The sequence below is a fragment of the Syzygium oleosum genome, unplaced genomic scaffold (genome assembly GCF_021117445.2).
Source record: "Syzygium oleosum isolate NSW1041296 unplaced genomic scaffold, Sole_v2.1 Sole_v2.01, whole genome shotgun sequence".
NCBI classification, from domain to species: Eukaryota; Viridiplantae; Streptophyta; class Magnoliopsida; order Myrtales; family Myrtaceae; genus Syzygium; species Syzygium oleosum.
In genome coordinates, this window is record NW_026607485.1 from 26619922 (window position 1) to 26641141 (window position 21220).

Here is a 21220-nt window from a genome sequence, read left to right on the forward strand (position 1 = left end):
GATCCAACCAAAAGGAGGGACAGTCCAACCCACAAACATATCCCGTTTCTCCCTCTGAGAAGACAATTTGTTTTCAGTCATACAAATCGAAAGGATGTCTTTAACATATCCCAAAATTAGGCTCACGGTGCACTAGGAAGAGAAAAGTTTGCCTGAGATAATCTCGTCTCTCCAATTCCAAATATGCCAACAAGTTACACCAAAAACTAGTGGTCAATCAGCTTCTTTTACCAAAGTTGTTGAATAAGTTTGCCAACAACCACTTGTACAAATCATCATGGGCAAAGAATTTGCCCCTAAGCTTGCCGGCAAGATCTTTTGTCAAACAGCTTTTGCGTACTTACAGTCCCAAAGCACATGTAAAATTGTTTCGCAGGATTGCGAACAAGAAGTTCAAAAGGAATTCGCAGTGATTTTACGTTAGAAACCTTCGTAATTAGTAAGTAAGCGCTAATGAGAAACCAGCCACAAGAAGCTTCTAATCCTCTGCGGCCCATCCCATTTCCACACTAAACTCTAGAGTTTATCTGTAGGCAAATGATGTCTCGGTGAAATAAATTCGTGAGCTTCTTTAACCATGAATGAACCACTGCAATTGCTGCCCCAGACCAGCAAATCATCACTGCCATGGCCTGAAGGTGGGAGCATGGTCTGAATTTGCATCAAAATTGGCCGAGACAAAACATCTGCCGGACTTGTGAGACTCCATTGGTTGTTTTGTGACGCAGCGTTCCGCGAATAATTCAAGCAAAACCTTGCTTAGAGAGAAAAATCTCAAAATTCAATATTGATGATAAGAATGTTCTGTCTTCAAAACAACCCTAAACACCCTTTTATAGGGGTTAAACCTAATTACAATAGGAAACCTAATCATAATAGAAAAGTTACCTAATCTGAATTGGAAACCTAATCATAATAGGAAAGTTACCTAATCTGAATTGGAAAGCGTAAAACATCAAAATTAGAAAAGCGCCTTTTTAAATTAACTCATAAAAAATATCCGATGTCGTCGATCGGGTCCACCGGTTCTAGTCACATCATCTTTCGCCTTCCGTTTGACTTCGCCGTCCAATCGGTCCAAAAACGCACCACTAATAGATTCCGCATCATTCTCCTCCACTTGAAAAGAACTCGTCCTCGAGTTAAAATCGGGATCTGGATAAAACGGCTCGTGGACTCATGAAACGGTGACAAATCAGCAACATTAAAAGTGTTGGATATGCCCATGCTATGTGGAAGGTCTATAACATAAGCATTATCGTTGATTTTCTTGCTGACGACGTAAGGTCCATACTTTTTTGCTGTAATTTATCGTAAGATCCAGTTGTAATCGCTCTTTACGAAGAAAAACCATGACTTGATCACCTACCGCAAACACTGTTTCCGCCGATGCTTATCTGCTGCTGACTTTATACTTCGATTAGCTTCCTCCAAACTTCGTTTGACTTCACGATGTACCTCCACAATCTGTTTAGCCATATGATCCGCATTGTTACACTTTTATCCGCTTGCTTAGGCAAGCTGTACGAAATCCCAGTATGCTTGAGGCGCCTTTGTATAAACAACGAAAAATGCGACCGCCAATAGAACTATGAACGCATTATTATAAGCAAACTCGCTTGTGATAAAGCAACATCCCATTGCTTCGGCTTATCTCCACAAATGCTTGAATCAAGTTTCCCGAGTTCTATTAACCACCTCGTTTGCCCATTAGTCATGCGGGTGAGCGTGCTATCTGAAATTCAAAGATGATTCAAACAGTTTCCATAAAGTCCGCCAAAATGCCCTAGAAATTTACTATCCCTATTCGAGGTAATAGACTTGGGCACACCATGCAAACGAACCACTTCCTTAAAGAATAATCGGCCACACTTCGCATCGAAGTTTTCCTACAAGGAATGAAGTGCGCCATCTTGGAAAATCTCCAACCACAACGAAAACAGAATCCACGCCTCTTTGTGTCCGTGGTAAACCAAGCACAAAATCCATGGACAGATCTTCCTATATATTGTTAGGAACAGTAAAGGCATATACTGACTGTATTCTTATATTGACCCTTAGCGATCCGGCAAACATAACGCTTTTGTACGTACTCTACCGACATCTCTACGCGGGGCCGGTAAAATCGCTCCGACTGCAAGAATAGTTTTATCACGACCTAGATGTGCGGCTAATCCACCATCATGTAAATCGCGAATTACCTTCTCTCGTAATGATGTTAGAGGAAGGCAAAGCTGGTTGCTACGCATCAAATAGCCATCCCGCACATAAAATTCTTGTACTGATTGACCACATGACACATGACTCCCAAATTTTTCCAAAGTCATCATCATCGCATAACAGTCTTTCAACCGCTCAAACCCCAAGATGTCTTGGCTTAATGTAATCAACAAGCCAGCCTCTCCTACTCAATGCATCTCCTACGACATTATGCACACGACTTGTCGTAATCTGAAAGGAAATTTTTGCAAGAATTGACACCATCGCGCATGCATATCTTTGCTAATCCTCTTCGACTATTCGATACTTCAAAGCTTCATGATCGAATAAAGGACGAATTCTTTCCCAATCGATAATACTCCCAGGTCTTCAAAGCCCTTACGACGAGAATAGAATTCTTTATCATAAGTGCTCCACTTCGCCTTGCGTCACGAGCTTCTCACTAAAATAGCAAAGGTCTCGCGCTCTTGAGATAAAACGCTCCTATACCCACTCCACTAGCATCACATCCACTTCAAACAGGTTTATCAAAATCGGGTAAAGCAAGAACAGTGCAAGACATAACTTCTCCTTCAAAATAGCAAAACTATTCTCAGCTTCCTCTCCCCATAGAAATTTGCCTTTCTTCATACATTCGTAATTGGGCTGCGATAGTATCGAAATTCTTAATAAATCGCCGATAGAAAGTAGCTAACCCATGAAAACTCCTAACGTCGAAACTGTTTTAGGAGTCGGCCCACTCTCGATTGCTCTTACCTTCGCCTCATCTACCTCTATTCCTTCAAATAATAATAAACCCCAAGAATAACGACTTATTAGTTAAAAAACTGCACTTCTTAAGATTAATATACAGCTTATTAATCTGTAAGGCTATCAACACCTCCTTTAAATGCATCAGATGATCCTCCTCGGTCTTACTATAAATCAGGATATCATCAAAATAAACTACAACAAATTTGCCAATAAAAGATTTTAGAACCTGATTCATAAGCCTCATGAAAGTGCTTGGAGCATTGGAAAGTCCGAAAGGCATCACTAACCATTCGTACAACCCCTCCTTTGTTTTGAAAGCTGTCTTCCATTCATCTCCGGGCCGAATCCGAATCTGATGGTATCCATTCTTCAAATCCAACTTCGAAAACCACTTAGCACCGTGCAACCTATCCAACATGTCATCCAATCTTGGAATTGGAAATTTGTAATCCACAGTTATTTTATTAATAGCCCCGCTATCTACACACATCCGCCAACTCCCATCTTTCTTAGGAGTCAATAAGGGAACAGCACATGGGCTCATGCTATTCGAATGTGTCCCTTTCGCAACAACTCCTCCACCTTCTCTTTTAGAATCTCGCTCTCTTTTGGACTCATCCCGTAGTGCGGTAAATTTGCGACTAGCATCGGAATTAAGTCTATATGGTGCTGAATATCACGCATAGGCGGCAACCCATCTGGAATCTCTTCGGGCATCGGTTCGCTAAATTCCTTCAATAAAGGTTTAAGCGATTCGGGCTGCTCATCCACTTGTAATTCAGCCTCAGTCTCAATTGCTTGTTTCACGACCAGCACGTGAATCGTTGGGTCTCCTTAACCTCGCTTCAAATTTCCTCGTAAGGGTAAGGAAATTATTTTCGTAGCTTGTTTTCCTTTGTTTTTAGTGGCAAGCAACGTATACTTCACTCCATCTTTCACGAGGTTATATCGATTGTTTCTTCCCGAATGCGAGCATCTACGTCAAATTGCCACGGTCTCCCAAATAACACATGACATACATCCATGTCTACTACATCACAATACACTCATCATGATATTTACCGATGGAGAATGGAATTTTACATCGCTCGTTACCGAATGCTTTCCGCTCCGATTTAATCCATCCTAACGTATAGGGATTAGGATGCTTCTCCACGGTATCCCCAGCCTTCTTCACTGCCTCCTTCCCAATGATATTCTCCATACTTCTACTATCAATAACCACAAGAAAGATCTTTCCTGAATGGTGCACCGGTTCGGAATAACCGATGGCGCGCGAATCATCTTCTTGTTTTGGGGCCAACATCATTCTACGCACCACACAATTTACTTGCTCCTCTTCTTCATCTTCAAAATCATCGTCCTCACCATCCGGCGCACAGCAATATCCATCTTCCTCCTCTTCTCTCGCCGCTACGTTTACGCGTCTTTTCTCCGAGGGCATTCATTAGAACGGTGCCGGGCTGATTACACTGTAACACTTTATCGCGGCTGGTTTAGTATAAGGGTTAGGGTTCAGTTTCGTGCTTGCGTTCTCTTATCCCTCGGCTCGTTCATAGGGCGCTTTTCTACCGCCTTATCTTCTTGATTTCGCCGCTTAAAGCGATTATTGAAACTGCTCTTTTCTACCGCCGCTCGAGCTACTACCTCGATAATTTTCGTAGCCTCTTCTTCCCTATCTTTTGCATCAATTCGCGCCTTCGTCGCCATATTCTTGGCTTCGGTTAAATTTCGCAGAACCGCACTCCAATTTTTCTCGAATGAAGGGTTTCAAACCATCAAGATATCGGCCACCTGCTTGTCCCTCCGTCTCGATAAATTATTCCGCTCCGCCAATCTCATAAATTCGGCCGTATACTCATGCACAGTCCGATTGCCCGCCGGCAACGTTGGTATTGCTTTGGAACATAATCGCTCATAGTCGGGTGGAAGAAATTCTTGCTTCAAGCAGCCTCCTCATCCTAGTCCAAGTTCGAACTCTCTCTTTCCCTTCTCGTTCTCTCCTATTCTCGTAATCTCTTCCACCATGTAGACGCACCGCCCTTTAATCTACAGCTACTAATCGCACCTTTTTCTCACCGGGGTCTCCATATAGTCGAAAAATCTATCTATATCGCCAAGCCAATCCGTAAATTCTTCTATGCCTAGACTACCATTAAAATAAGAGATATCGACTTTCAATTTAAAGTCGTTACCTTCACGATCATCATAGCGTCGTCTTCCATCTCTTCGATCATATCCTCTTTGAAATCCTCCATGACGACGCCTGCCGCCATAATCGCAGACGTTCTCATCAAAATTTTCAGTTTCTTCTTCTTCCGAACTCTCGAAAATAGAGGGTTATTCTCGCGAGACATGAACAGGCCTATCAATAGGATCACCGCGAGCAAGATCTCGCACCCGGCCTTCGTCGCTCCGCCGATTCCGGTTCACATCAACGCCGAGACCTTCGAATCGTTCGTTAACTCGTCAAATCGTTCTTGAAACGACGAAGACTTTGATCGAATCGTTGATCCAAGCGTTCCATTAAACGCCGCTCCAAACGCGTTACGCGCGTCGTCCCCAAGGGTTGGGGCTCGGTCTCCCGAGCATCGTCACAAAGACCACCGCCGGTCGCCATAGGCTCGATACCACTGACGCAGCGTTCCGCGAATAATTCAAGCAAAACCTTGCTTAGAGAGAAAAATCTCGAAATTCAATATTGATGATAAGAATGTTCTGTCTTCAAAACAACCCTAAACACCCTTTTATAGGGGTTAAACCTAATTACAATAGGAAACCTAATCATAATAGGAAAGTTACCTAATCTAAATTGGAAACCTAATCATAATAGGAAAGTTACCTAATCTGAATTGGAAAGCGTAAAACATCAAAATTAGAAAACTGCCTTTTAAATTAACTCATAAAAATATCCAATGTCGTCGATCGGGTCCACCGGTTCTAGTCACATCTTTGTTTCGCCTTCCGTTTGGACTTCTGCTGTCCAATCGGTCCAAAAACGCACCACTAATAGATTCCGCATCATTTTGTTACAAACAAAATTTAAAAACAAGGTAGTCAAGATTTGGAATTGTAGCACATGGCAAAATCCAATGGACCAAGGGACCAACTTCATCACCCAAGTTATCTGTCTCTCATTAACCGCTACCCATCTCATATCGTCTAAGATGTTAGACCATACTTCACTGAGCACTTTCCATAGTGAAGAATAAGTTGTACGAGTTTGAATGAAATCAAGTAGTATTTCAAATCAGTTATACTTGTCTCGAATAAAGTCAGCCATAAGGACTCTCACTTCGAACTAAGGAACAAGCAAGTTTCATAGGCAATGCTTTATTACTTTTTCTTGAACTTCGAAGTCCTAACCCTTCCCAATTCTTCGGTTGGCAAAGCTTCTCCCATCCCACTAGATGCATCTTCTTTTTATCTAACACATCTTCCCAAACAAAACTTCGACAATTTCGCTCAGCTTCGCTGCTTGCATCACATATAAAGGCATAGCCATAGCAACAAATTGAAGTAGGGTGATTCTTCCCACAAGAAATAGATTTTCAGCTTTCCACCCACTCAATTTACTGTGTACTTTATCAGCGGTAGGCTGGTAATTTCTTCGAGTAACTCGTTCATGAAGCAAAAACACTCCTAAGTATTTGCCAAGATTACTTGTAAGAGAAAAGCCTCCCACAGTACTAATATGGAGCATTTTGTACCAAGGGACATTCTTAGAACAAAAGAATTTAGATTTAGTAGCACTAACCTTCTGACCTGAAGCATTGCAGAAGGAGTCAAGGCACCATTTAATAACCTACATTTGATCAACAGAGGCTTCAGCAAATGAAAGGAGATTATCCAAAAACATCAAATTAGAGATCACAGACTTCCTTGATAAGTTCGAAACGGCTTCCAGTCACCCTTCTCAACCAAATCCATGATTAAGTGACCATACAAAGAACAAAGATGTAAGGTGAAAGCGGATCCCCTTGTCTCACACCCCTTAAAGGATGGAACACTTTTGTTAGTTCCCCATTCCAAAGAAGCTACGGACCGTTAGTCATAATACATCGCATGATGAGATCCACCAATGAACCCAGAAGTCCAGCCATGTGAAGGGTCTATTAAATGAATTCCCAGCTCAACCTATCGTATGCCTTCTCCAAATCTATCTTGACTAGCATGTGGCCTTTCTTCCCCTTCATTTTGCGTATTGAGGGAATGATTTCCAGAGCAACGATGATATTATCTTGGATTTGGTGGCCCGAAAAAAAGCTCACTAGGTTGGGTAAAGTCAAGTTTGGCATTACTTCCTTTAGCTGATTCACTATAATCTTAGTGATTATTTTGAAGGAAATGTTACAGATACTAATAGGTCTCAAATTGCTCCAACCTTTCAGGAAAATCAATTTTGGAATTAAGGTAATAAGAGATTTGGTTGATACTTTCCAACTTCCTAGCACCAAGCCAAAGTTTTTTAATTTCAAAATTGATTGAACCCTTGCCAGTTACCCATTGATGCTGATAAAATATTGCTTGAAAACCATATAGTCCTGGCGCTTTAAAAGGTCCCATTCGAAACACTGCATTCTGAATTTCATCCCTACACAGATGTCTTGACAAACGTTGGAGTTGAATATGAGCCATTGAACTAAGAGATTCCTTCAGTGTTTTGTAGCGTACAAATTCTGGAAATACGAGATGGCCATATTTTCAGTTGTTCTTGGTCATCAATCCATTGTCCATCATCTTTTTCCTAAGATAAAATGCCTAAGATTACTCACCTAAGACTTGAAATGAAATCCAACAGCTTACAAAATCTTAGGGTTGGAAGAGAGTGAAGAGTCTACAAACACCTGTCACTCGAAAGGAAGCTGAGTCTACAAACCCTTATGGCTAGAAGATAGTGAAAAGCCTTCAATCCCTTACCATTCGAGAGATACCTAGGGTTTCTAGGAATACATCCTTACGAATCAAAGAAATGACAGCCAAAACTTTAGAGAGCTCTTCCTGAAGGGTCTACAAACCTAAATTTCATTAGAAAGGAATTATATCGGTAAGAGTGGTTGCCCATTGGGTGATTGGCCCCGTTTATCACCTACCACAATGGAAACGGGGCATCTTACTTCTACACTTAATTGGATTCAATTTAGGAACAATACACTCCCTTTTGCGTTGAAGTGGATGATTCAACCTCATCATGTTTTCTTGGTAGGAGTTGTTACCATTGTGGCCAAAAACATTCCTTTATCTGCAAAATAAGAGATGGAACATTGAGGATTTTTACTCTGCTGAGGAATTTCTAGATAAAAAGAGAGGATTTATTATTTCCTGAATTAAGTCAAGATATGTCTAGGAACGAATTACTTCCTGCACATGAGAAAGGAACATGTCATTTGATTGTAAAGCATTGGATGAAGAATCGGAATGAGGTACCCCCTTTTGTGTTCAATCTGGAGATTTTTTTGACTTACCAGTAAAGTGAAGAGAGATGAACAGTTCACTGTTATTCTTCAAGCTGTGGCTCATAAAAGAAGACATGAATAGTGCTTTAAATCTAGTCAGCAAGCCACGTGGATTTATTGCTAAAGTAGAATATTCAAGTTGGATGATCAATGGTTCTAAGTCAAGGGGGACCAAATTTGGGATTTAAGTGAAAGTTTGTGATTTTTTTATGAGACAAAAAAAATTGGGGCCAAAATTGTCACTCAACCTAAAATTGGTGTTTTTTTTTTTTTGGAATTAGGCCGTAAAATTGACCGTAAAATTGATTTTTTTGGAAAGTCCCAACACTTGACGCCCTATCATGTCTACCTGGTAGACCTCTGTTCTGTCTCCACTGCCTACAAACGGGAAAGTAGGTATCAATTCTATATTGAGCTGAATGAAATTTAGGAACGAGATACACCCTTTTCAAAACATCGGGTGATTGTTTGTTGTTTCTATTCTAGGTACTTCCATTGCCGTTCGAGTTCATTTTAGGCAAATATGAGCACCAAGAGCCCGCTATCCAGAGCCTTTGATAGCAGCCTGAACGTGCTGGACAGCGGGCCTTGGGCTCTCATTTGGCTCTAACAATGGTATTGGGTTCTCTCGGGGCGCCTCTTTTTAACCTGAGTGTAAGTATCAGTGTCGGAATCGCATGTTTTAGGGTTATTAAGTTTTTATTAGTGTAACCGTGGTCTTATCTGTCGTTAATCGCACTGTTTATTGTAATCTTGTTGTTAAATCATGATGCCATTAGTATAGGTGAAAAAGAGGCACAAGAACTTGTAAATGGAAAGATACAAGAAAAATTAGCATTCTAGGAGATATGGTGATAGTTTAGTGCTAAACTATAGTTTTTAGTTATGTTTGAGTCCTGGTTTAACTCCATATTGTTCAAAGTTAATTTACGGTGCATCTAGTATTTTTAGTGTAATGTAGATGTTAGGTCATGTTATTCTGAGTAAATTAAAAAAGAAGAAAGTTGGTAAGGAGAAAAGATAAAATAAAAAATAAAAAAAAGTAGTTAGTGTGGCATTTAGTTCGGAATTGCGTTTAACGATAGGCTTAATTCGTTGAGATATAGAAATTATTAGTTTAAGGTACCGCTTACGAGGGCCTATCCCGGGGTGTAATAAAAAGGCCATGTATACTCTTTGCCCGACTCGTATTGGATTTACTTTGCTTTTATCATCCCTTATTACTGTTACCGGGCTTGGCTCCAACTGACTCCTCTGCTCATCGGTGAGTTGTCTTGGAATGTCAGCATGATATGTTGCCGTCGGCGCCGTTGACGACTTAGAATGTCCTACCCTCTCGTTGGTAGATAGTATTTGTGAGTTTTTTCCATCAACATTGTCAGGATCGAGTTGATTCCTCATGCGCACCTTTGTATCTCCTCAAACCAGCCACAATGCGTCCCATTGGGCATATCAAAAAGATGTTTCGCCGGAAATTTTCCCGCGACGAATTATCTTCCATCAAATCTTTCCAGGCCCTTATTTGCTGCAATCTCAGGCCAAAGTCCATCAAAGTCTATCAACCTTCGTTACGTCAAAGATCAGAAAAAACGGTGGAGAGGCCTCCATTTCATCGATATCTCCATTATTGTTACATGAAATGTCCAAAGTTCGAAAGTTGGACCTAAAGCATAACAAGTGTCTTCTATAGGAGACACGGGTCATTGTATTACGCGAGAGAAAGATCAAAACCATCACAATTTAAAATGGATAATTGTTTATTTTGCAATGAAGGCAATTTCTTTGCATCTTCCACAGTTGACTCCTGCAGAAAATAATTGAAATAATCTCATAAATAAAGTCAACTCTTTGACCAAGACTCTATCTATTTCAACCCTTCCCTTCTTCATCTCTCCCCACCTCCGTTCTCATCCGCACAGATCCAACTCCGAAAATGGCACGATCGGTATCGACAGTCTATCTCCGCGATCTCGCCCTGTTCGCGGCCGTCGTCTACTACTGCGACGCGCTCATGTTCCTCCTCGAACGCCATCTCCATTACCAAGTCACGTTGCTGTCGACAGCAGCCTCGCTCACATCTCTATACCACCTCGCGTTCCACCGGCTCCAGCTCGGCAAGCTGTTCGACTCCCACTACTGGAGAGTCTTCTTCCTTGCCTTCGTCGTACCTTGTGACCAGGGAGCACGCGCACCGGAACTCTTGGACCGGCCGGATACTAGTCCTGATGGGATTGTCGTTTCTCTTCATCTACGGCTTGGTCGTTTGGTGGTTCGGCCATCTTCACCCATGGAAGCAGATTGCGCAGGGTTACGAGCACCCGATCACGCCTCTCTCGGTGGACATAGCGTTCTTGCTCATCATTAACGGGATCGCGATCGTCGGAATCGGATTTGTCCCCGAGGAGAGTGTCGCGTGGTCGATGATCGGATCGGCGGTCATGTTATGCGTTTCCTCCTTGTTGTTTTGCTGTTTTGTGAAATGTTCAAGGAAATTAGGAGAGTGCCGTGTCCATAATGAATGATTGGAACGAACATTTCCACTGCGCAATCTTCCCGTTCTTCAGTTGAAATGACAGAAATGAGGACGCTTCGTTTAAGAGTAAGACTGACAATTGGCGGCCTTCTTGGCAAGGAAATCTAGCTGAGCTCGAGCACCCACAATTCATAGTTCCCTAATCCAAAGCCTTAACCCAAGACATTTGGGAAAATTATAAAAAAAAAAAAGAAGAAGTCATAAACATATTGCAATTGTGCGAATTCAAACTTAGTCCTAAATTTTTTGCATTTGTACCGATTTAACCCAAGACACCTCTTGCTTGCTCGAAGCCGCTTCCGATTTCGCCCCCCCCACTCTCCCCGGTTGGGGCTCCGTCGTCCTCTCTCTTGATTTTGTTTCTCTCTCCACCATCACGAACCTTTCTCTATTTTCCGTAGTTGTGGTTCGTTCTTGTCTGTCGTGCTAATTCAGGAGTCCAGAATGACGCAGCTGGGAAGGAATTTGTCGATCGCTTTCCTCTTCCTTCCTACACCATCGCGAAGGCGGCCACGGCCTCGCCAGCTACGGGCGAGGTCACCTTAGCCCATGGCCTCAGCCATGACGAGGTCGGGCGAGGGCCAACGAGGCTCCGTGGCCCTCGCCTAGTGGCCGCCACAGTAGGAAAAAATAAAATAAAAGAAGGAAAAGGAAATGAAAAGAAAAGAAAAAAAAAACTGAAAAGGAAAAATTAAATAAAAAATTCAAAAAATTATTAAAATTTATTCATGAGCGCCGGCCGCGCACGTAGAAAGGTCGGCATCTATGTTGGCGATTTCCGATCAAAAATTTGCCGGATGGATTGAATTGGCACAAATGCAAAATATTTAGGACTTAATTGAAAAAAAAAATTAGGATTGAACTGGCACAACTGCAACAGGTTTAAAACTTTTTAATAATTTTCCCCTATAAAGAGTCCATGATCACGTCTAGATTTGAGGTTTATAGTCCATGCATTGCAAGATTGCGCATGGAACTTAGGTTTTTTCCTCAATAATATATTTTATAGCGTAAGTGCAATCAAGCATTAGAAACTGGAACTACCTTACCAAAAAAAAAAAAAACATTAGAAACTGGAACTATATTCCTTCAAATAACTTGTTATTAAGACATTTCCTAGCAATGCTGAATTTTTCCGAAATACATGGAGGCAGGTTTATTGCCATTGGCAAAAAGAAACACAGAGGCTGAACTCCTGTTATATTTTTTTGCCCACCCCCTTCACCTTTTTGCCCGCCGCTTTGTCCCGACTGCTCTCCCCTTTCTCTCTTCACTTGTTTTACATTCTTTTCAATATTTCAGTCGGACCAATCCTTGCCGGTTGTAACCGGTTAAGAATTGGCGTAATGACACCGTGAAGAAATCCCCAGTATCATCGAGAAACTCCTCAGTATATAACCAGGAGCTTCCTTTGAAATTTTGATATTCGGTTAAGAAGTAAATTCACTAAAAGAATGAGAGCTTTCGCTCCTACGAGAGCCTCCGTGGCCTATTCCTATCCTGTGAGGCGGGCTCTATGGGTGCGTTCCTTATTTTTTTAACATGCCAGTCTCACACCCCAATTTTTCCTTTATCTCTTTCTTCCATAGAGAGAGAGGGAATACCCTCTAAATTGTTTTATAATTCGGTCATCACGAAGTCTGGCACATCCCCACTTGATGAAATAAATACCTCGGGAATATTCACAGGCTGGACAAGCCATGTCAAGATACAGACTGGTCAAAACAAAGCTTGCAGGTACTAAATCCCACCTGAGTCCGGCTGGTAACGAGCCGTCTGGAGTAAGTCCACCCTCTCTGAAAATTCCTAAAGCAACTGGTTTGTCTGTCTTGGAAAAATCAACCTTCGCGTGGGCATTCCCAACTTGATGGAGCTTCATCTTCCTAGTACAAAAACTCTAGTCCCTCCACAAGCCATCTGCCCCAAAGAGTTCTGGAGATTACCAACTCCATTTTGTCTGGAAACAGACAGGAATTCAACCCGAAACGGCAGAGACTGCATAGTTCCAGAGGGTCCTGTCATGGTCTGTAGGAAGCCGGAATAGCGTGGTACATTGGCACGCCAGGAAACCGGATGAGCATCGCGGGAGTTGTGGCTCGATTATGTTCTATTTGGGATGGGTTCGACACAGCTGGTTTACAAGGATCGATATTGATAATATTGGGAAGTCGAATTGAGCCACCGGAACGAGCTTTCTGTCAGGCTAGTCCAGGATTTATGCGTCTTCTTTGTTGTTTCAATAAGAATGTGCTTATGTATGTCTTGACAGACGACTCGAACATAGCTACCTATGATTCTGCATTTTTGGATGTAAGTTCATTTCGGCAGAGCAATTTTAACAAGCAATCCTTTGTTAAGACATTGGATTTCACTTCGGGTCGACAATCATGATGGACCACTAGGAACTCAAAATTAAGCATTAAATACAAGAACTCATAATTGATCAAAAAGCATAAGGTTCTTAACTGGAGATTGGCAAATTCAAATATTAACAGTAAAGTTACATTTCAAACCTTCTTGAAAGCATGACGGACATGGTTATTCAGGAGAGACCATGCCCAGCCTTTCAAACCCCTAGCGACAATTAGTAAAGGCCAATGGCCAGCTCAGCACTGAGACGATAAGATTGCGGCACTTGACTCTTTTTTCAACACATCTAGCATGCTCAAATCCATATGTCCGAAGTGCAATCGCCTCCTGGATACCTCATTTCGTGAGCTAGGGATGGGCCATCAGGCTCGGAGCCAAAGTCCACGAAGAAGTTTGGGTTTATTTTGAGGCCTCCTCTCTCGGTGTCGACATCAATCTGCAGCATGTGCGATCCTTTCTCCAGCAGTTGAGGATAGAACTGGCGATCCCAAGTGCTGAAGAGTGAGTTTGTGACGTAGAGTCGCTTGCCATCTAAGCTACACTGGATCATTTGAGGTCCTCCTCTGAGTTTATTTCCCTGAAGCAATGCATGAAGGGGTCAAAAAAGTAATATTCTTGCAATTATCACGCGAGATTAAGAAATCTGTACCGTAATCAGCTTTTACCATTGTTGTTCCACATAAAATTGAAACAGACATATACCTTTATCTCAGGAACATCAACTTGCCATGTCGTACCATCTTCTTTCTCTGCCACAACTGCGCTTCCCTTCTGAATCATTCCCCCGACCCATACTTGGCCCACGAGCACAGGATTTTCAGGGTCCTCAATGTTATACTGCCTCACGTCCCCGTGAAGCCAGTTCACAAAGTACAAATAACGATCATCGAGCGATATCAAGAAATCTGTTATGAGTCCAGGCATTTCAGGAAGGATCCAGTTTTGGACCTTCAGAGGTTTAACTGACATAGCCACCTGCATAAACCAGTGGGAAAAAGACATTACCGGGCTGCATATTATCATAATAGCGGCAATCTGCAGGGTGATATGATAAAAGCCAAGTACCAAATTAGAAGAGAAAGTATGGAGACATGGAAAAAAAAAAGGCATTGAAAAGGGGAGAGATGACGAGAGAAAAAGTAAAATTCAACCAGATCGCTGATTTTATTAAGAAGACAGGTAAGAATTTTGTTGTACTTCCCAAAGTTGGCGAAACTGCAACAATCATAGGTTTTTGTCAATCAATAACAAGAGTTAAATATCCCTTGTAATTTTATCTTTGCACAAATAAAAGATACATTCATCCCGGTCCTGTCACCACATTTTTAAATGACTCTAAAACAGCACTGACCGCCACTGAGATATTTAACTCAGTTGAACCTTGACTTCATTTTTTTAGACATTCTGGCTGGCTCTCAGAAAGAGTTCCAATACAGGTAGTCTCTAAATTTCAAGAACTTGCCATGCCACTTGACACCACTACTAGAAGTTTGATTTCAGCTATTGCCAAGAGCGAAATATCAGGAATCTAAACATGAATACCTCATGGCTCCACGAGCCATCCTGGGTCTTGAAGAAGCGCACCATATTGCTGGTCAATGCACACCCAACAAATCCCACGTCCTTGGAAGGATCATGCAGGAATCTTATCTACAATAAATCAGCAAGGCGTTGTTCTGAGAATTTTGAGCTTGCAGTGGCTTGACAAGAACCAAAACATAACCAACCTAAACAAAACTGAACCTACAGCCGCTAAGTTTTTAAATTACCTCAAGCGGTAAGAGGCCAGTGTCGCCCAGGTCCAATGTTTGCTTGAGCTCACCATTAGGCCAGCTGTACACATGGAGATGCCTCCCGTATAGACCGTCGGCCACATGCTGAAGGTTAAAACCTTTGATGAAAGCTGCTGGGGCTCCCCACGATGAGCTGATCATCGTCTTGTGCCGGGGTTGGTACCAGAAATCATAACCAAAGAGGGGACTGTGCCCAGGTTTCTCCCACCTTATGTACATAAATCAGTCGCAATTGAAATTCAGAGCCGCATATAGATGACAGTTAGGGTAAAAATATAGACATGATACAAAGGAGAAAATAGAAAGAAAAAACTTGAACAATGCCAGACGCGACAAGTCGAATAAATTGGCACCACCGATTGTTTGACATGTATCCAAATGAAAGCGATGAAAAGATCTGTGCACATGATTCGACAGTTATAACCTTCCTTTCACATTGAATTCTGAATCAAGGAGCAGAAAGCCATTTCCCTCAGCTTTTCCATCTTGGTCACCGAGGCACGACACCATGATATCACCAGAAGCAAGGCAATGGGACGTGTGCGGATAAGCAAGTCCAGTCTTCCCAATAATGTCTTTTGGCTCAACAACCTTATGCAGAGCTGGAGCTTGAGGATTGGTCTTTGTATCGATCACATATATGCGGCCGGATCTGAAAGATGCAATGTACTTTGTAGGCTATATGTATATGAAAGAGAAGCTTTGGCTGCTGATTCAATAAAAGAAAGAGAAGCTACAGAAGAATAATTGCCAATCCAGAGTAAGTGAAGTTCCTAGTTTTCCCATCAAATGGAGGGGCATCTTTCATCGAACATAAGTAACTGTAATAAAAGAATAAACTTACGAGTAGGACATAGAAGCGGCAGGCGATCTCAAAAACTGCCTCACTTAAAATTGTAATCAAGCATGACAAGATTTTATAAAGTCCGGAATGCTAACTACTTGTAAATTGTGCCCAAATGATCTCACGGAATTTCAGCAGTAAGACATGTGCATTCCTTTTGATTCAACTTCAGGTAGGAAAGGCAAGAAAACTGATCAGATGAGATCTCACAGCAGGATGTAGGAATACAGCGACTATGACTAATGAAGATGAAAGACAAGGATGAAGACGGGGTCAATATAATGAATCAATTGCATCCACAAAGCATGAGTTCACTGCGTACTGCAGTCCAAAAGCAAGAGTCCAGATGAATTCCAAAAGAAAAAAAAAAGAAGAAACATTTATGTGAAGACTAAGTACTATGTACAGTAACACCGGTATGATTAAATGGCATACTAATTTGGTAAATAGCACACTAGCGTTTTAAAAAAAAAAATAGACCGCGCTTAACATTGCCAAGAGACTGTCGACATCACTTAGTATGCCAATCAATATTCTAAATTACATGCAATCAGATGCCAAAAGATATTCTGGCAGAGGACTACATAAACTGCAAAGGCTGTTATTGTCAGAAATGATGCACTCAAAACAATGAAACTGCGTCAGTTCATCATAATACCAGCTCTCTCCTCAACAAGTTGCCGATCTTTTTCCCCGAACATCAAGAAAATTGTGAAAAAATAGAAGGCTTACGAGAATAAGGTTCTTACATCAAAGATGGCAGGATCAGAAAACGCCTTACGGCCGACGGATCTCCATGGCAAGAGCTGCATGAGTTCCATCCAGAGTGATGGAGTTCGTCGCCCAAGTACGGCATGGGAACCCTGTGGATGACTTCCGAGTAGCTGAGCGAGCTTGGATCGACGTCCACCGTGGCCAGGTAATCGGGTTTCTCAATTCCAGTTCCTGACCCAACAATGAAAAATTCTCACATCCCTTTTCGATTTGGATAATCCAACCACCAACACAAGCCAGATATCATACATAAGCAACATACAGCGTGTTTGGTGAGCAAAACAAGAAACGACAAGTAGGCGCCGAAATTAGCATATTGTTTTCACCCAAAATGGGATCCCTCAATTTAGGAACAGTGAATTGATTCCTCATAAAGAACCCATTTCACCCATCAAGTGAAAATCAACCACTCTTCCTAGAAAGACCTCACCATATGTTCAAAACCAGTACGAGAAGTTACGTATCGAGAACTAAATAAGACACAGATCGTTCATATCACAGGATATAGGCCAAGACCTTGCCATATGAACCTGGTTCCGTTCTTTGTTCTTGGGTTAATCAGTGGACTGTGTCGAGGAACAGAACAGAACAGAACAGAGGAGAGTACCGAATGAAGATGCCAAGACAAACCCACAAAAAAAAATGTCTAAACAAATCCAACGGGCTGGTTACAAAACGAACGGAGCGAAAGTAACGCACCAGAGTAAACGCAAGTAACGTAGAGGAGCTTCTCTCGCGGGCCGGACATGGCCTCCAACGGCGTCGCGTATCCCGGTCCCTTCGCGCAGTACCCACGACCGTTGCTCGCCTCGACCGCCATCCCTCCCTCTCTGTCTCTCTGTCTCTGTCTCTCTCTCTGTCTCACTCTGTCTCTCTCTCTCTCTCTCTCTCTCGCGCGCACGAAGTCCTTGGCTCTCTCAGCGCACAGCTTTATATCTGACGCGACGACGCAGAGAACTGGGCCTCCAATTTGACCCGACGCTCTTGGCTTTTGACTTGTTCCTCTGGTACTCTGAGATGCCGAGGTGGCGGACTACTTGCAGACCATACCGACCCTCCTCTGCATCTGTCCTTTCATCTCGTCCGTGTTCACGATCTCATCTCATCGAAACGCAAAAGGAAAATATATCGGGGAGATCAATTTACCCAAATTTTCTTTACCAAATTTGTCAGTTGACGTCGCGTCTTTATCGAGGATGGAACTCCCGAAAAGAACGGTGTCTAGGTGGGATGTATGGAGGAGCGAGCACGGGATCAAGTTGAGAGTGATCGGGAGCGACATCACCCGAAAACTGTGATGGTTTTGGATTCTTGCGGGATCTAGACGAGGACGCGCGGGTGGGGCCCCGAGGGGTGAGTTGTACACGTGGCAAATCATCATAGGATTTGAGTTTGCGACGTGACTAGGTGCACTAAGATTATCCTATTGCCTTTGAATCTTCCATTTTCGTTTATTTCAAGGATATATAGGTAAAATTTAGGAGCCAGGTTTTTTTTTTTTTGGGGTCAAAAGGAGTCAGATTGAATAAATTGAAAGTTCGTAAATTATACTGCACATCGGGTCAAAATTCATGAATTGTATATGTCATTTTCTTAGTTAAGATGGAACTTGAAAAAATAGTGTCTAGGTGGGATGTATCGACGAGCACAAGATGAAGGTGAGAGTAATCGGGAGGGACATCACCGAAAACTGTGATGGCTTGGTTTCTTGTGAGATCTTGACGAGGATGCGCAGGTAAGGCCCGAGGAGTGAGTACACACGTGGCAAATCAACATAGCAATTGAGTTTGATCGCAATTTTCAAAAAATAGATTGTTAAGATTATTATCAAAATATTTTACCATATGTGGTGTGGTGTGAGGAAAGTTTAGCGTATTAGATATTATTGTTTTTTTTTTTATGAGCAAATGGGTGGAGATAACCAATCAGTCCGACGATGCACTCTAGGTATTCCAATCGGCTAAGAAAGGTCGTTTGAATCCTAATTAATCCACACTACCCTAGACTTGATGTATAAACCCATTGTAATATTTCAACGTGCTTTTTCACGTGCAAGTTGGATTAGGAGCGACACATGATTTGATTGATGAGGAGTGGACGCACATATGCAAAAGATATAGCATTGCCACATCAAAATGTTCAAGTTAAAAACTTAAAATATTAGGTGAAGGGAGATCACATGGATATAAAGAGCAATAAGATCCGCTGTCAGCAATGTAGGACAATATTGTCAATTTGACTGATGTGGCTTGACAACGAGTCTCATATACTCTTTAAATTCACGTGATCTTCATTCACTAAATAACTTAAACTTTTAACTTGGACATTCTAACATTTGAAAGGTCTCTTCGCATGATGTATGTGGTAACTGGAAAACGCAAATGTAATTTTTCATTTAGTTGTTAAACTAGCACTGCAAGTTGACAAAAAAAAAAGAAAACACTAGCGCTTCAAACAAAGTTTACATGTCATAATGGTCATAGTTTAAGACGAGGCATACCTTTTCCAGTAAGGTTTTATTAGTAAGACAAAATGGCAAAAGAATTGGGAATCATGATTGGCTTGACATCTAGCGTCCGACCTTATCCTCTACAAAAAAAAAAAAAAAGCATTAGCATCTGGGAGACTTCATCAAAGGAATTGATATGGATAGTCTTTTTTTTTTTTTTGATAATCGAGGATTCGCCACCATTCCCCGGGGATAAGCCCGCACAGGTAATCGAGACGCCACGAAAGATTTGTTTGATTCACGACCACTTTGCACCATACAAGACCTAGTGTATGCATCGCAGCCATCAGAAAAAATGTTAGCAGTTAAGAAGTGTCTCGATCCGCGCATGATGTATCTCGTAGTTGGGCAACGTAAATGGTATTTTTTTGTGATCTAGTTGTTAAATTAGGGCTTTGGGAAAAGATTGCATGTCATAGAGTATAATTGATATAGTCCAAAACAAACTAGGATGAGCGCTTAGCTACCTTTTTTTTTTTTTCCACTAAGGCTTCGTTTGTTTTGAGAAATGATTGAGTTAGAAAATATAATTTTTTTAAATGATCATTTACACCGCTTGAAATAATTATCCAATGAAACATATTTTATATCATCGATAATAATTTATGTTTAAATATTTTCATGAATAATCATAAGCGATCATTGTTTGAAAACTAATTTTTAAATTATTAAAATAAGCCTAAGATTTTATCAGTAAGACGATGGACAAAACAATTGGGAATCCCAGCTGGCCACGACATCTAGTGGGGGCAACCCTATCTGCTGCCAAAAAACAAATGTTTTCTCTCCTTGGAGACTTCAATTTGAGGAATTGATATGGATCGATCTTGATTGATGACTAGGACCCATGAGTTTTAGAATTTGTCTCCTTATGAAGACATCAACATCACAGAAAGAGATCAGACGGTGGAGATTAGATGATTTTATTAATATGATCTGCAAAGTTTTCCACAAAACTTTTGGGAAAGTCAATGTGCAGATCCTATCAATCTCTATCTATTATATTAAGCCAAGACAACCAATCCTCTCCCTTTTATTTTCTTCTAATTTTATTAACCCAAGTTTCCAAATCAAATTGAATAAATGGTCAAGTGCAAAAAAAATTAAAATCCAAAACATGAATTCCAAAACCGTCCCCAACTCTGCTGTTGACTTTGTTAACCCAAGTTTCCAAATCACATTAAAAAAACGCAAGTTTCCAAATCAAATTGAATAAATGGTCAAGTGCAAAAAAAATTAAAATCCAAAACATGAATTCCAAAACCGTCCCCAACTCTGCTGTTGACTTTGTTAACCCAAGTTTCCAAATCACATTAAAAACGCAAGTTTCCAAATCAAATTGAATAAATGGTCAAGTGCAAAAAAAATTAAAATCCAAAACATGAATTCCAAAACCGTCCCCAACTCTGCTGTTGACTTTGTTAACCCAAGTTTCCAAATCACATTAAAAAACGCAAGTTTCCAAATCACATTGAATAATGGTCTTTTTTTTTTTGGGTCAAAACATTGAATAATGGTCAAGTGCAAAAAAAATTAAAATCCAAAACATGAATTCCAAAACCGTCCCCAACTCTGCTGTTGACTTTGTCAACCCAAGTTTCCAAATCACATCACAACCCTCCCCAACTCTGCTTATCAGCAAAAATGATGTACAAAAAAAAAATTCAACAACATATTGCCCGAAAATTTAAGAATTAATACAACAAAAAACCTTAAACTGGCACACCCGTGTCACATATACCCAGAACTAATTTCGTGCCACGGAAATCCTCAATTGGTACACGCACACCACATTTACGCCAAACTGATTTTCGTAGCACAAAAAATTCCAAACTATTAAATTCGTGACAAATCTACTCTTAATTAAGTTCAGTTTGTTTTGTGGAAAATGAATGGTTTGGCAAATATTTTTTTACAAAAATATTTTGGCACTCAAATGAGCGTTATACGAAAGTTATAGCAAAATCA

At 41.2% G+C, this 21220-nt stretch overlaps 1 protein-coding gene across 1 annotated transcript; it reads right to left on the reverse strand.

Moving 5' to 3' along the window:
• Positions 1–13401: 13401 nt before the first annotated feature.
• Positions 13402–17838, reverse strand: LOC115686324 (selenium-binding protein 1-like). The gene is made up of 7 exons (XM_030611576.2): positions 17443–17838; positions 16719–16914; positions 15550–15777; positions 15102–15333; positions 14875–14982; positions 14035–14307; positions 13402–13909 (listed from the first exon to the last, which is right to left on the reverse strand). Exons 1-7 carry the CDS (start codon positions 17561–17563, stop codon positions 13628–13630), a joined length of 1440 nt encoding a protein of 479 aa, XP_030467436.1. The 5' UTR covers positions 17564–17838; the 3' UTR covers positions 13402–13627.
• Between the last annotated feature and the right edge of the window lie 3382 nt (positions 17839–21220).

Bases quoted from the DNA above. Each gene is read 5' to 3' on its own strand.
- LOC115686324 (XM_030611576.2), bottom strand. From the start codon at position 17,563: ATGGCGGTCGAGGCGAGCAACGGTCGTGGGTACTGCGCGAAGGGACCG. The intron at 15,334-15,549 runs GTTATAACTGTC...TATGTACATAAG, and splicing joins GAATTCAATGTGAAAGGAAG to GTGGGAGAAACCTGGGCACA. The intron at 14,983-15,101 runs GTAATTTAAAAA...GATTTATTGTAG, and splicing joins CTGGCCTCTTACCGCTTGAG to ATAAGATTCCTGCATGATCC.